Below are 15,173 nucleotides of genomic sequence, written 5' to 3'. Positions count from 1 at the left end.
TTAGCATTGAAAGCAATTCCTGTCAGTAGGCTGTCAGAAAATCTCCTCATGCCAAACCTAAACTCTCAGCCATCTTTCTGCAACTGCTTGTAAAATGTTGTGGTAAATGCTGGCTACACGCCGTAAACTCCTCCATCTCTTACATTTTGCCAACATCCCAGTGACCTAAGTGTCACTTCTCACTCAGCTGACACAACCAAAGAACATTCACTTACAGTTTTCCAGATCACTGTGTTGATGCAGAGAGAGAGAGTCGCCCTAAATTATTGCATAACAACCAGAGTTTGAAAAGCCTTTTAATGAATCATCTAATCTGTACACCCTCTCTGACATGTTATGATGGCACTGATTTCTGTTGTTATTGTAAGGTCAGAATGGTAGTAATGTTTATTTTAAAAAAAAGCAGCACCGTGTTTACCGCGGCAGTTTGAAAGTCTATTGTGCAGAGTGGTGTAAATATTAATGTTGTGTTCATCTCTGTGTGCGCTCTCGCCCTGCAGATATTGATGAGTGTGTCAATGAAACCATCTGTGGGAGCCACGGCTTCTGTGAGAACACAGACGGCTCCTTCCGCTGCCAGTGCGACCAAGGCTACACCAACCCGCCAGGAGACATGAGCAAATGTGTTGGTGTGTATCTGCTCTCCAACAAATATTCACTGTTCATAACTGCTTAAAGGATTTTTTCTAAGAAACCCATGAAAAGACCAACAATTACATGATCCTACTGACAAGTACTGTCTGTGTAGCCAAGCCTCTTTGTCATAGAGGAAGAAAGCGCTTTATTAATCCCTCTTGGGGAAATTACATGTTTTCGCTCCATTGATATTCACCCTGAGCGGTTAGGGATTCAGTGCTTCATTCAAGCAGGTGAACTGGCACCACTCCAGCTACCAGTCCACACTGCTCCATTGTATTTTCTTCACGTTGTTGGCAGGATTCAAACCTGCGCAGGGAGATCCCAGTGGATTTCAAGTCCGTCGCCTTAACCGCTCAGCTACGACAACTGACAAAGCTCTAGTGTGCTGACGTGTTTGTCCATCACAATGGACATGATGTTGTTCTGGGTCAATCCCGCATACTCTGTCCTGCTGCTGTAAATACTTTCAACAGCAAAAGAAGAAAATAGTCCCCAACAAACGTACTATTTACACCTTTTTGAGGAACATTTGCTGAAAACTACAGTGACCAGCTGTTTGAGGAAATTATTTTGTGACCCATTTTTAAAGATTTATCTTCATTAGGGACCAAAAGTCTGTATCTAGATAGATGAACTGATTTGTTCCAAAGAACCAATTAGATAACAACCATACAGAAAAAAATGTATCTTCTTCAGGGAGAATGATTCATTGAATAAATTTGGGGTATGTAATATAATATAATATAATATAATATAATATTATATTATATTATATTATATTATATTATATTATATTATATTATATTATATTACTACAAAGATTCTCAGCCTATTTCTGGCATGCCCCCCTTCAGAAGCCAAAATAGATGCTACAGTTTTTTAAATATATATTGTAATTTATTACCTTTAATAAACTGCAAATGATGTCCCTGAAGGAAAACTTTCTCAATATCTGTTTGATCAAAAAAAAATATTTGAGTCTGTCTCACTTAAGTAATTATTATTACAAACAAAATGGAACTGTTGAGCAGACAGGATGACCAACGCCGACATGAAACATATAAAAAAAAATCTCCTAATCCCACTGAGCCTGAACTTTGCTGACCTCACCAGAAAATAACTCAGCACCGCCTGATGACTGATAAAGCAACTAATTTTATTATTCTAGTACCAAATATATTAATTTGCATTTGCAATATTAATAAATTACACACTAAAAAAAAAAATCTATACTTGGGGTTCATGTATCAATACAATATTACCACACAAAGTGTCACAATATCGCAATACTGTGATGTATCACTTTTTCCCCACCCCTAATAATGAACTTATGGACGTTTTTTATGTCAATTAAATATAAATTACTCTTCCAGTAATGAGATGAAAAGGATTATTGTGTGTGACCTTGCCACAGCCTTGTCGAGCACATGCTTGTGTGTGTGTACGTGCTTGATCCTTCACTGACCTCCTGCCCTCCTCTCCTGTCTTTCTCAGACATAAACGAGTGTGAGATGAGCCTGGCGCTGTGCGGGGAGGCCCTGTGTGAGAACTTCGATGGCAGCTTCCTGTGCATCTGCACCAACGACAATGAGGAATTTGATCCCAAAACCAGCCAGTGCCGCTCCCTGGGTAATAGAGCAGGACTAGCGCTCACAGTGACTCACAGGACTTAATTCTCCATCCCATCATTGGGAGACGGAGTTTTCCCTGATTTAATGAGCCGTCTCTCATTATCCAAACAACAAGGGTGACGAGGTGGACAGGACTTACTCCACGTCTCTTAGAGTATCTTTTGACCTGGCTGTTTCCATTTGTTTTATAGGCTCGAGCTACGGTTGGGTGGGTTGCCTACAAAAATGTGTATTAGCCTAATCCCTGGAATGACTGATGAAGTAACTCCTCCAGTAGAGCCCAAGTAAATACCCTCAGGGCCTAGTTACTACAAACCCAAGACAAACAGGGCTAAGGTGTAGCTATTGGCCATTAGCACTAAAGACACATTTCTCTCTTCCGTGCTAAAATGATCTGGAAGTGCAGAGGTTACAGATATGCAATGCACTGCAGTGTCAGAATGACAGAAAAGACCTTCTGAGTCATGGAAACACCATCACCTCTGCAGCTTGATAGGCGTATGTGTACACAAATTGGTCGTATTTACATTATTAAGCGGCGCGCCCTCAGCGGGGATGTTTTTCCTTCTGCCTGGGCACTAAACCCCAGCTATGCCTCTGTGTACCTTTTTGCCACATTCCGCTGTTTGCTTTTGACGTGCGTTAATCAATCATGTGAGACTGAATGGTGTGTTGACTCACATGCCAGTGTTTCCATTTGGCTAAGCCGGCAGCTTAACGGTGAAATGCCTGAGCCCATGCCTTTGGACAAATGAGCAGGCTCAGCAGTGGCAGGCGAGGGTAATGCACTACCTGCTGGAGGATGAAGAGCAGTGTTACTGTGTGAAATTTAGCTGAATTACCAACTCCCTGCCACCTCCACAGGTGCTTTTCTCAGGCCTGGAACTAAGTCATTTTGAGGGCTAAGCGACTTGGTCTTAGATAACTACAAATTTATAGACCAAATCACCCTAACAATGACAGTCACCTCTTGGTCACCCTAAAACTGACAGTCGATTTGAATTGCAGAGATACATTTTTGGTTAACCTCACCTTGTCATTTTCTTTAGTCTGTGGGCCAACAGGTAAATTAACCTGTCCCTAACCTAAAGTTAGCAAAAGCATGAAGTATGTGTTGTAGATGAATGGGAATATAAACATTATGAAATAGCATCATGAAAATAAAAACATTCCACATGCTGCCATTAAATTGCAGCAGCCGTGCCTGAGACACATGTGAGCCACGCCGTTCACAAGGACTGTGTGGCTGCACTAAAATATTGTCGCACATGTTACACGAAATGTTATGCATTTCTCCAAAGACTCCCAAAATATGAGAAAAGCCCATCCTCTCTTTTTTTCATAATCCCCTTTCAGAAAATTTCTGTTCCAATACACTAGTCAGATTTGCCTCCTGTGATGACGTCACAAAGGGCCTAGATAGGTGACCATCCCACCCACTGAATAGTGGTATAATTCCTACCCTGTTTTCTGCAGCTAATCGTGACCTCTGACCTGTTCTGTCCTACAAAATGCTTTCTTTGTTCTTCTACAGCTGATCCTGACCCGAAACCAGTTTCTCGAGTCCCTGTGACAACCGTCCACCTTCAACCAGCCGAGGAAAGGAAAGAGTGTTACTATAACTTGAATGTTGCCAACTTCTGCGACAACGTCTTGTCTCGAAACGCGACCAAGCAAGAGTGCTGCTGCACGGTAGGCGCAGGCTGGGGGGACAACTGTGAGATCCACGCCTGTCCTATACAAGGAAGAGGTACAACAAGAGCCTGAGATATCAGAATAAAATGGACTAAGATCATTCAGTGCATGTTATAACATTTTTAGTCTTCTTGCTCCTTCTCTTTCACTAATGAAGTCACTTTTTGTTTTCCAGATGATTATAACCAGTTGTGTCCTCATGGCAATGGATTATTACCCCGGCCTGTTTCCTCTACACAAAGTCAGGGAGAACAGCGTCCTTACATAGGTACCCTCGCTCTCAGACACACCAACTTGTTTTATTTATATTCTTGAGCTTTTAAACTTTACATTGGCACAGAAAGCCTACTTTATTTCCACCTGCATAAACTTTTAAAGCCAGATAGACAGACTTAATCCCTCCCTACATTTACAAGGGTGTCTCTACAGCTAATGGGATACCTGCCCACTTACCTGACTAATTACTGTAACCATAGTGTGTCCTGGCAGCTGCTTACAAGAATAAAGTGTTGACTGTTGTTACTTTCCATTTCACTTATGTACGGTGTGAATCTCTCTGTCCCCTCAGATGCAAACGAGTGTGAGATGTTTGGATCAGACATTTGTAAGAATGGACAGTGTTTAAATCTCTTTTCATCATATACCTGCTACTGTCGCTCTGGTTTCTACTATGACAACATCCGACTTGAGTGTGTGGGTAAGAAATTTCATCTATGTTTTGACATTTAAAATCAGACATACAACAATAAGAGATCTGCTGGGGTGTCATTTTATAGATATCTTATCAAATGAGCCTGTATTGAGATGATTGGTCACCCATGTCTCATGCAAGTGTTTTGGATGCTCTCATGAAGACCACATATCCCATAAAGCTCATTGCATTCTGCCTGCATTTCGATTTTCCACCCCATCCACCCAGCATCCTTAACCATACACATCTCCGGCAATCCACCATTTTATACAGAAAATGTGAAAATGTATTGTAAAGATCATGCCGATATGGTGATGTGTGTGTGTCTCTCTCTAAATTTTAGATTACGATGAGTGTGGACTTGGAAACGCCTGTGAGAATGGACAGTGTGTGAACACGGCCGGGTCCTTCAACTGTTTCTGCAGTCCTCCATTAGTCCTGGACAGCACACGGCGGCGCTGCATCAGCCTCAACACCACAGAAGGTGTTACAGCATTTTAAATTGAAATTTAAAGTTTCTCAGTGGTATAATTTTTACTTGTTTGTATTAAACGTGTAGAGCTTAAAGGTCCTATATGCAGGATTTGATTGCTGCTGTTTGTAAACACACCAGGAAGATAGTTGATCTTTGTGTCTCATTCCCAGTTTGTGAAATACCACTGTTTTGGGTTGGGCTGGATTGGGTTTAGCTCTTGTTCTTTTAGAATTTGCAGAGCTGGTCTATCTTTGACCCACCATACTTTGACAGAGAAGCTTTATTTTCCCTGGTAAGGAATTTGTTTTCTTAATCTGCACATGTTCATGGTCCACAAAAAAAGTATACAAATGCATTAAACAAATCTGGTGGACATTAGAGCTGCAACTTGTGATTATTTTCATTATCAATTAATCTGCCGATTATTTTTATTTTGTAATTGTTTAGCTTCACCAACAGTTTGGAACCCAAACTCTTCATTTACTAGCATGAATGACAAAGAAACCAGCAAATTCTTACATGTGAGAAGCTGGAACCAGCAAATAGTTGACATTATTGCTTAAAAACTGACTGACACAATTAAGAAATTATCAAAATACTTGGCAACTAATTTTCAATCAACCAACTGACTGGTTGTTGCCGCTCTAATGAAAATGACAACAGGAGCTGGGGAACAACAAAGTGTGCTCTGAGTTTAGAGTTTATGGATATCAGAAGTGTTATGGTCAAATGGAAAAATGCTGTAGTGAGATATTTTAATCTGTCAACCTGTTTAAGTGGAACAGGAGATGGGTTTCAGTCCAGTCCTTAGAGTTGCACGCATGCACTTTTCAATGCAGTGGAAGATTGTAATGGACCATTTGGATACATTCACTTTCCATTTCACTATCACAGGATGAGATTTGGGTTGTGTAGACAGCTGTATCTTGAGTTTATGTTTTTGTCTTCTCATTCTGTCTCCTAGAAACTCTGGAGTCCGATCATGATGTGCACATGGATATTTGCTGGCAGCGTCTGGAGGGGGACAACATGTGCGCAGAGCCCCTCCAGGGACGCAGGACTACATACACTGAATGCTGCTGTCTGTACGGCATTGCCTGGAGTGGACAGTGTGCCTTCTGTCCCATGAGAGACTCTGGTGAGACAGACTGTTTAATTACTCCCGTCTTTATATGAACAAATAAACTTTTATTAATATTTGCTGTATGTGCTGCTGTATTCAGAGGACTACGCAGTAATGTGCAACCTGGCTCGGAGGGGAGGGTCAGACAGTCTGCGGGAGCGGCCAGGATATGAGTACGGGATTGAGGGGCCAGAGGATCCTGCAGAGCCTTTTGCTCCTCCGTACTTTGACAGTTATGGCAACCCTGCAGGACCCTACGACATTCCTGAGAGTGTTCCTCTTTTCAACGACAACGACTACAGCGTCCAACAGCCACCTCTCCGCGTCCCCATCCTACAACCACGGGAGCACCAGCCACAACCAGTGGATCCTTATTCTGGTGGGTGCTGAATGAGAGGAGGATTTATACAGAATATAGAGCATACTATAAGCTGTAATGCAGCGGTAAATAAAATGTGAGTAAACTAAGAGCTTCGGTGACTAATGGCTGCTCATAGCTGACCAGTGATGGACAGAGTCATCAAAGTAATCAATAGCAGTGACCTAATGGCAAATCACACCATTATAAGAACAGTCTTTATTCAAGCAATGCTGCATTTTGCTGCTTACCGTGATGAACCAACTCCGAATAACAACAGTGGATGGAAACAAGCATTCATTCACAATTTTTTTTGCCAGTTTAGTTGAAATTCAGTTAAAATTTGTGATTGGATGGAAACCCGACAAGTAACAATATGAAGGTGGTCATTTGTAGTGATGAATCTACAGAGGATTGTCACCCAAATCTAATGGGGCTAGATTTAGTTGCTTTGTGGCTGCAGTAGGAAGCTTTTTTAAGAGAAAAACTAGACCAGCTAGTGAACATAGTGGTGCTTTTAGCAGCTGAAGTGCCAGGTTTTTCCCTCAGGAGTTGGTGGAGACCAAAGACAGAGCCAAAGGTGAGTGAATACTGGATTTAAATTTGCCAGATGGCCTGAAACACAACTCTTAAAAGAGATGTACTAAACAAGAAAGTTCCCTTAACTATGTTTAGAAGGATTTAACCTCCCCTAACTAAACTCGTTATGTACTCTTCAGGAACCCTCTGAACATGTGCAGTTCTTGAATTAGGACTTAAGTCAACATAAAGATTACCATGAGGATTCCCACCAGCTTGAGGACATGTATCTACTGACCTCTGACCTCTTTGCAGAATGTAGCAAATTAGAGAACAATGATCTTTTTAAAAACAACACCATCACAAGATTTTATTTTATATGTTTCCTTTTTTTTTTTTTTAAATATGTTTCCTTCCATTTCTCTGTGTCCAATCAGAGCGCTATGCTGGCTTTGAGGGTCTCCGAGCAGAGGAGTGTGGAATCCTGAACGGGTGTGAGAACGGCCGCTGTGTGCGTGTGCGGGAAGGTTACACCTGTGATTGCTTTGACGGTTATGAATTTGATCTGGGCAAGATGGCCTGTATAGGTGAGTTCTCTGCCGAGCATGTATTACATCTTTCTCAACAGACCACACACATTACGACTGTGTTCCAAGTAAAAATGTTCAGGGACTTCCTCGAATCAATAGCCAATCAATCACTCCATTTAATCAGGTTTCGAAATGTGCTGTTGAATCTTGAAATCAAACCGCAGTGAACTCTACCTTCAGGTTGAAGCCACTTTAGAGCCAGGGCTTGGATTAATTTCAGTGAGGTAACTCGCAGTGTATCATCAAGCTCAAGGAGAAGCTTTGACTTTAACAGCCTTGCATTAAGTTATATTTTATGGGAAACTAATGAAACCACTCCTCAGAAACCACCCTGTGTTACCCTTTGGTCTGAAATCCCCCAGTCACACACTGCCAAGAGCGAGGAGGCCTTGAATCTCAGCCACTCGGTGTATTACATGAGATATTATATCTTTTTAAGTGTACAATGTTTGTTTTGTATGAAAATGAGACTGTCTTGTTGTAATGAAATGCTATGATTACAATACTCTGTCTCCATACAAGCTTATCAGCTCCAAGGCCAGACGTTTTCCCAAGGAAAGTGATTGAGTTCCAACCCTGTGGAAACATGTGGGAGCTGTGCAGCTTGTGCCATGCCTCCTTTTCTAAATATCACCACTAACAGAACATGACATAAACAGAAGGAGGGTCATTTGAGATTGACTGCCATGAAATGACAATCAGACCTCCTGGGCTGAAAAAAGAGGAAAGAAAAATCACTCGAAGGCCAAAAGGAAACAAAATCCGATGAATTGTTAATTTTACCATCATTCTGAACAGTTCAGCGCTCGAGATTCAAGTTCCCATCGTATCCAACAGACACGCAACATGACGGCATGTTCAATTAAAGATACACAAGATGAAATATTATGCAACATATTGTTGGTGTTGAGTGGAAACCTTGCATCTCCAAATATGAACATTTGTGGAACGAATTGAAACATATTTGTTTACTTTTCACAAGATTGCATAACAACAAAAAATGTTTCAACAATCTCACCTCCAGCTCCATTTCAGTCATATCACATGATCTCTATCAGCACATGGAGTTTGCTCAGTTGTCATGGAACTTTATGCAACTATTACTTTCACAATCAGTGAATCTGCCAGATATTTTCCCAGAAGTCTTTTTTTGTCTGATCAACAGTTCAAAACATCAAAAACTACTATAATATAATTAACTGCAAGACAGAAATAAGCAGCAAATCCTCACAGTTAGGAAGATGAACCCAGATAATATTTGTCATTTTTGCAAGAAAATGACATAAAAGACATTCTTTTGATCGATTATTCAATTAAAATTTACATTTTTCTGAGCCCGCATTAGGACTTTTCTTTCATTTTACATTTTACACAACAGTTGAGTGTCAAAGTCATTTTTTGTTTCAACTCCATCTGTTGATGAAGGTCATGAGATATGATAGAAAGCGCCAGAGCAGCTGCTAAATGAACCTTGAGGTGAAGCTGTATCGTCAGCAGCTGTTTCCAAGGTTAACAATGAACTTTGAAACTCAAAGAAAGTAAGGTAGGAAGGAAAAAAGAAGAGAAGGAATGAGGGCAGGAAAGACAGAAGGAGAAAGAACAGGATTAAGGAAGGGGGAAAAAGAAGGAAGTAAGGAGGGAAGCAATTAAAGAAGGAAAGACGGGAGGGAGAGAGGTAGAAGGAGAGAGATGTAGGAGAAACTAAGTGAAATGGAAGAGAGGAAGGATAAAAGAAAGAAGGAAGAAAAAAAGACATGACAAAAGAAAGGAAGGAATAAAGGAGGGGAGCAAGGAACGATAGAAAGAAGGGAGGAGAGGGAGGGGGAAGAATGTGGAGGGGAGAAGGGGAGAAGCAAAGTGAGATGGATGGAAGGAAACAATGGGAAGGAGGAGGGAAGGAAGGAAGGCAGTGAGAGAAAGGAGGATGAGGGAAAGAGGCTTTAAGAAGAGGGAGAAGCAAAATCAAAGTGAAATGAAAGGAAGGAATAAGGGAGGGACATAGCAAGGAAGCAAGGAATGAAGGGGGAAGATGTGAGGAGAAGCAAAATTTAAGTGAAATTGAAGGAAGGAAGGAAGGAAGCAAGGAAGGAAGGAAGGAAGGAAGGAAGTAAGGAAAAACTTATGGGACAAGGAAAGGAGGGAAAAATATAGGAGGGAGGGAGAAGAATGAAGAAAGCAGCTAAGAAAGGAACAAAGGTAAGAAGGGCGACAGAGGAAGAAGGAGGGAGGCAGGGCAGAAGAAGGGTGAGAAGCCAAGTGAAATGGGAGGAAGGAGGGAACCAAGGCAGGAAAGAAGAAAAAAAGGACAGAAAGAAAGAAAGAAACAGAAAAAAGTAAATAGGGAATAAGCCAAGGCAGAAAAAAGGAAGGAGGAATGGATTGATGGAAGGAAGAAAGGAAGAAGGAATGAATGAAGGAGGGAGGGAGGGAGAAAAGAAAGAAGAAAGGAGGAGAGGGGGAGGGAGAAGGAGAAGGAGAAAAGACGACAGGAGAGGGAGAGAAAGTTAGAAGAGAGGGAGAAAGAAAGGAATAAGTGTTTAAGTGAAATCAGAAGTCTGAATGACTTAAGCCTTCCAGTTTCCCGCCACTGAGCAGCAGATGTGTCTCAGGCAGCTGTTCCAGCTGTGTGAAATCTCCCCGCTGACTAACTCGTCACGTCTTCTTCTCCTGCAGACATAAACGAGTGTGAGGACATCAGCGACAAGGTGCCCTTGTGTCAGAATGGGAAGTGCACCAACACGGAGGGATCGTACAAGTGCACCTGTTTGCCGGGCTTCGTGGCGTCCGCAAAGCCGCACAAATGCATCCCGGCGATCCCGGAGTCAGAGCTCGAGAAGACGGGAAACTGAGACAGTGACTTCTCCTGCTTCTCCTGCTCCCTCAAAGATCTCCTTACACCCCCTCTGCCCTTTTTCCCCCCAAAGGGCCTGGCACTAAACCTCCAACAATAACGCTGAGACGTCCAAACTCATTTCCCTGCACACACACACACGCACACGCACACACACACACACACACTTACATTCAGCACAGAACACACTCAGATCCCCCTCACACACACACTCAAGAGGACCAGGAATTGTGCAGTGAATGTATTACATGGGATTTAGAATTCACCAGATATCCATTTGCCTTAAAGGGATTTTGTGGACTGATCTTTTTTATTCAGTGACCCCGGGCAATTTGATATGCAGATATATTTTCCACATGATTTTCTCTGTCACTTTTTATTTTGTTGTGTTATTTATTTCATTTACATTCATTGACGGGCCTCTGCAAACTAAGAAAGCAACCGATTTTCAGAGGGCATACTTGATTGCTCTCGTTTTATTCGTCTCGCCAATTGACCTCAGAGACAGTGTGGGGAGATAATAAATGTCTTTTGAATGTCATAAGAAATCAGCCACTCATAAATCAGCTTGTGATTCACTGTCATCAATATTATCCCGCTCAGTCTTTGTAATTAGCGTTGACCTTGGACTAAATGGACGCCAGGGCTGACAAACAAACTGTCAGAAATTCAAAGAGAACTTTTCCCACAACCGCCTTCTCTATTCTTCAAGATAAACTGCGAGCTGAAGAATCTCTGGACCAAGAACTGGGAGGTCAACTCATGCCAAACTTACACATTAAAAACACAATAAAAACAGCCTTCACCTGGACCTTGAAAGACTGTAGATGTATATGATGATCTATGTAATGCTTTGAAAAAGGTGCAATAGGTATAACCTGCCTTCTTCTGTTTGACACCCTTTTTACTATCTTCAGAGGATTGTTTAAATTATTTGAAGTGTGGTTGTATGAGGTACATATCCATAGTCAGTGTATTAACTACAGAAGATGGCTGTCCGGTTTGGTAAAACAGACAAGAGTCCAACAGGGAAGCTAAGCAATATACAGCTATGGACAGGGTGAGCAATAAAATTTGTTGTGTTACTGTGTGACTTTGGTGTTTGAAAGGGTTAGTTTAGATTTGACAAAGTCACACAACATAAACATACTACGGTGGTAGACCCACAACACGTGTTCTGAGTTAATTTACTGATTTTACCAGTCGAGTTTGGTTGAGCGAGAGACAGCAATATTTAGCTAATATAAAACAGCTTTCCTATCAGACATTCTGTCTGACAGCGAGGCAAAGTGGTAAAAACTAAATATCGCATACACTTAAACTGATATAGATTTTTTTATTAATGGTAGCACACACTTAGTTTGTAGAAGCAGCACAACTACCGTTAGAAGAAGCTAAGCACTGTACTGCTGTGGACAGGGTCAGCAGCAAAATGTGTTTTATCCATTTCAGAAAGCAATATCCGTTTGAGTGAATGCTGTATTTAGTATATTTTTAACTGATTTACTTTGCCGTGATACATCCTTTTCTGATGGGAAACAGATGCTATATAAGCCAAATATTGCTCTTTACAAAGCCACCGGACTCCATTGGCAAAAATGCTCATTCTAATTTAGAGAACACTGGAGTTATTGGTCTACTGCTGTCTCTATAAGTTAGTTGTGGTTGTTTCAGTTTTTGGAAGAGTCAGTTCAGATTCAGCAAAGTCACACAGTAACACAAACATTCTAACAAATTGAGGCAGCGGTAGAAAAACAACTCTGATTTCACCAATGGAGTTTGGTTGAGCAAAAGACAGTTGCTGACTCTGCCCACAGCAGTAAATCGCTTAGCTTTTGTGCTGGTACTCCTCTCTGATTCTCCAAATTGAGGGTGTGCCGACACTGATTATGGATCAATACCTCATACAAAGCAACTTCAAATAATCCAAACTACCCCTTTAATGCCAGCAGTGGTGTAGAAAACATGGACTCAGCTGCTGGTCCTTTTTTTTTTTTTCTTTTTAACAGTATTAACTTGTTTTATACTTATACTGTAAAGAAAAAACATGACTTATTAAAGTTTAACGTTAGGTTCTGTCCTAACTTCTGAAATGACAGGAAGGTGAACAAGTTGATATTATCCACAAGTATCACAGATTAAAAGACTGGTTTTATGTACCAGTGTCACACAGGCAAAAGGATTTTTACATTCAACTGCAGTGCAATTGCATCCCAGCTTTCACATCAGACCATTCCCATGTGTGCATCTCTAAGTGCATGTAAAAGACAAAGGCTTCGTTGGAGAGGTTTGGTATATTTTGTACAGATCTAGTACTATGTATTATTTTTGTTACATATTCTCTTAATGCATTATAGCACAACCAATATTTTGTTTGACATAAAGCATAAAATGTAAGAAAAATCTGGCATTATAGCTTTGTAGATTTATACATGTCTGTAAAAATGTTTTTTTAAAGCATATCTTTTAATGTATGAGGAGAGTGGCTGACACTGTACCAGAGGAACTGTGTGTATACCCTGCCCTGTGGAGCAGACAATGAAATATATTTTTTGGAAGTGGCAGCACTGTTCTGATTGCAGACATTTTGTCTCTTCAAGTTCATTACAAAGACAATGCTTTTGAAATGCAAGCACCGACTTCTGTGCATCACAACTTTATGGCTAAATATTAGTAATTGTGAACATTATTTCTTTTAGTGCTCATGTCATGAATGTATCATAGAAAGCATCGGTCTACACATTTGGTTTCTCAGCACCCACGCATACCGTTTTGTCTTTTATATTCAGGTTCAAGAAAACAATGGCATTATTTGTCTGATGGACTCAACTTAAAAGTCTGATTCTAACTTTGGAGGATGACTAAAGTTGATGACTTATGCCCCTCACATGCATTCATTCATAACCTGGAAACGTACAGTTGTACAAGTGTTTCCACTTAATGTCCACTGTACTCTCCCGTGCTGTTCAAATCATCGGCCAAACCAGACTGGACGTGTAACATTTAGGTCAAAGTTGGAATATTTAAAGCCTTTCAGAACCGCTAATAACTTGAGATAAATGTCTTGTTGTAAAGCTGTGGTCATTGGAAATATCATGCTCATTCATTTTGTTTACCTCTTGACTGTAATCACTATCAGTCATCAAAATAAAAACATAGAAAATATCAATCTCTTTGATCATTTACTTTGCAAAATGGCTTACACACACATTGTATTTACCATGTATATAGTCACGTAGTCATTGGCTGGCATGAAAGTTTATTATTTTGATTAAAACAAGAACTGTATGTTTGTTAGCTGTAGTTTGTAGCATAATACAAAGATATATATTTTGTTTTGAACAGTGTGGTGCAGATATGCATATGGATCACTGACACTAGATTGTGAAAATGGGATGTAAGTGGTCAGAGGTGTGTGATGAGCAGAGATGACAGACATTTATCCTTTACTTCAGTAAAAGTAGGAATATCACAATGTAAAAATTCTCTGTTACAAGTAAAAGCTTCTTACCTGAATTTATTTTTGTAAAAGTTTAGAATAGTTACTACAAAATGTACTTTAAGCAATCATAATGTTATTAAATTATTGAAGCATTATTTTGATATGTTCAAGGATGCATAATGTTGCAGCCAAATTCATATTGCTGCTGTTGGGTTGTAAAACTAGTGCAAAATCTGAATTTGCTAAATGGCTGCAACTGCCAACATGCAATGACTGTAGTTTCTTACCTCTGATGTTAATGTGTTTGACTGTGGATGAGGCACAGATTTTTCATCCTCTTTAGAGTCTAGACTATGAATAAGTCAAAATCTCATTAACAACGATTAAAAAAAAAGATAAACAGAAAGGAAGACATTTCAAAAGTTCTAAGTGTTTTATTTGCCAAATACACAGTGTAATACAGAACGATTCTGAGCAATGTATTATACTGTATTATATGGCAAGCAACAATTATATAGTAGGCCTGATAATAACAGATTTTTAAAAAAATAAGGACAACAAACAGCAAATATGCATAAGCAATAAATATATATAGCAGTAAAGACACGTGCAGCAGTCTGAGAGACTGAAATTATGGGGAATAAAGACAATGAGAATAGAATAAATATGTAAATATAAAAAATAAATGTAAATTACAGTGATGTACGTATAGTATGCATAAGAAGTGAGCACTGAAGTGATCATGCGGTGAATGTGATCACTTAGAAAGAAAGAAAGATTGGCGGTACAATTATTTATTATACGACATCCCCCTCTAGTGGCCAAATATGACAGCACACCTCCGCGTTTCCTGTTTTTCCATATTGCTTTCCCATTGGTTACGAGAGGATGTTCCCAAAGGCTTCTGGGAAACTGTGTTTTCCTTGCAATACCGTGGTAAATCATACGGTGGAATACACCTCCCAGAAACCACTGCGGTCCATATGTGTGTCCTTACTGGAGCTACAACCTCTCTCTGGTTCTCTCGCTGTGTTGCTAATGTAAATATTTGAATAATGAAACGGTAATTTGAGGCGATAGTGACCGCTAGTAGTTTGTTATCTCTGATTGTTTGAAATGCCGATATTTTACGAGTGGATAGTCGCTTAGAAAGTAGCTA

The 15,173-nt window shown here is 40.3% G+C and overlaps 1 protein-coding gene across 1 annotated transcript in view; it reads left to right on the top strand.

Moving 5' to 3' along the window:
* The window catches only part of LOC146310641 (latent-transforming growth factor beta-binding protein 2-like), a 118,576-nt gene extending 107,013 nt beyond the window's left edge, over positions 1-11,563 (top strand). The window contains exons 32-41 of the mRNA XM_084742909.1: positions 501-629; positions 2,134-2,268; positions 3,805-4,020; positions 4,141-4,233; positions 4,534-4,662; positions 5,000-5,140; positions 6,096-6,269; positions 6,355-6,633; positions 7,569-7,718; positions 10,395-11,563. Coding sequence (XP_084599035.1) covers positions 501-629; positions 2,134-2,268; positions 3,805-4,020; positions 4,141-4,233; positions 4,534-4,662; positions 5,000-5,140; positions 6,096-6,269; positions 6,355-6,633; positions 7,569-7,718; positions 10,395-10,570 — 1,622 coding nt within the window. The 3' untranslated portion in view covers positions 10,571-11,563. The remainder of the gene's footprint in view (positions 1-500; positions 630-2,133; positions 2,269-3,804; positions 4,021-4,140; positions 4,234-4,533; positions 4,663-4,999; positions 5,141-6,095; positions 6,270-6,354; positions 6,634-7,568; positions 7,719-10,394) is intronic.
* Positions 11,564-15,173: the final 3,610 nt, after the last annotated feature.

The sequence above is a fragment of the Lutjanus erythropterus genome, chromosome 18, assembly GCF_056507025.1.
Source record: "Lutjanus erythropterus isolate fLutEry1 chromosome 18, fLutEry1.hap2, whole genome shotgun sequence".
NCBI classification, from domain to species: domain Eukaryota; kingdom Metazoa; phylum Chordata; class Actinopteri; order Lutjaniformes; family Lutjanidae; genus Lutjanus; species Lutjanus erythropterus.
Note: the sequence above shows the minus strand (reverse complement) of the source record. Positions and strands in the feature narration are given on the sequence as shown.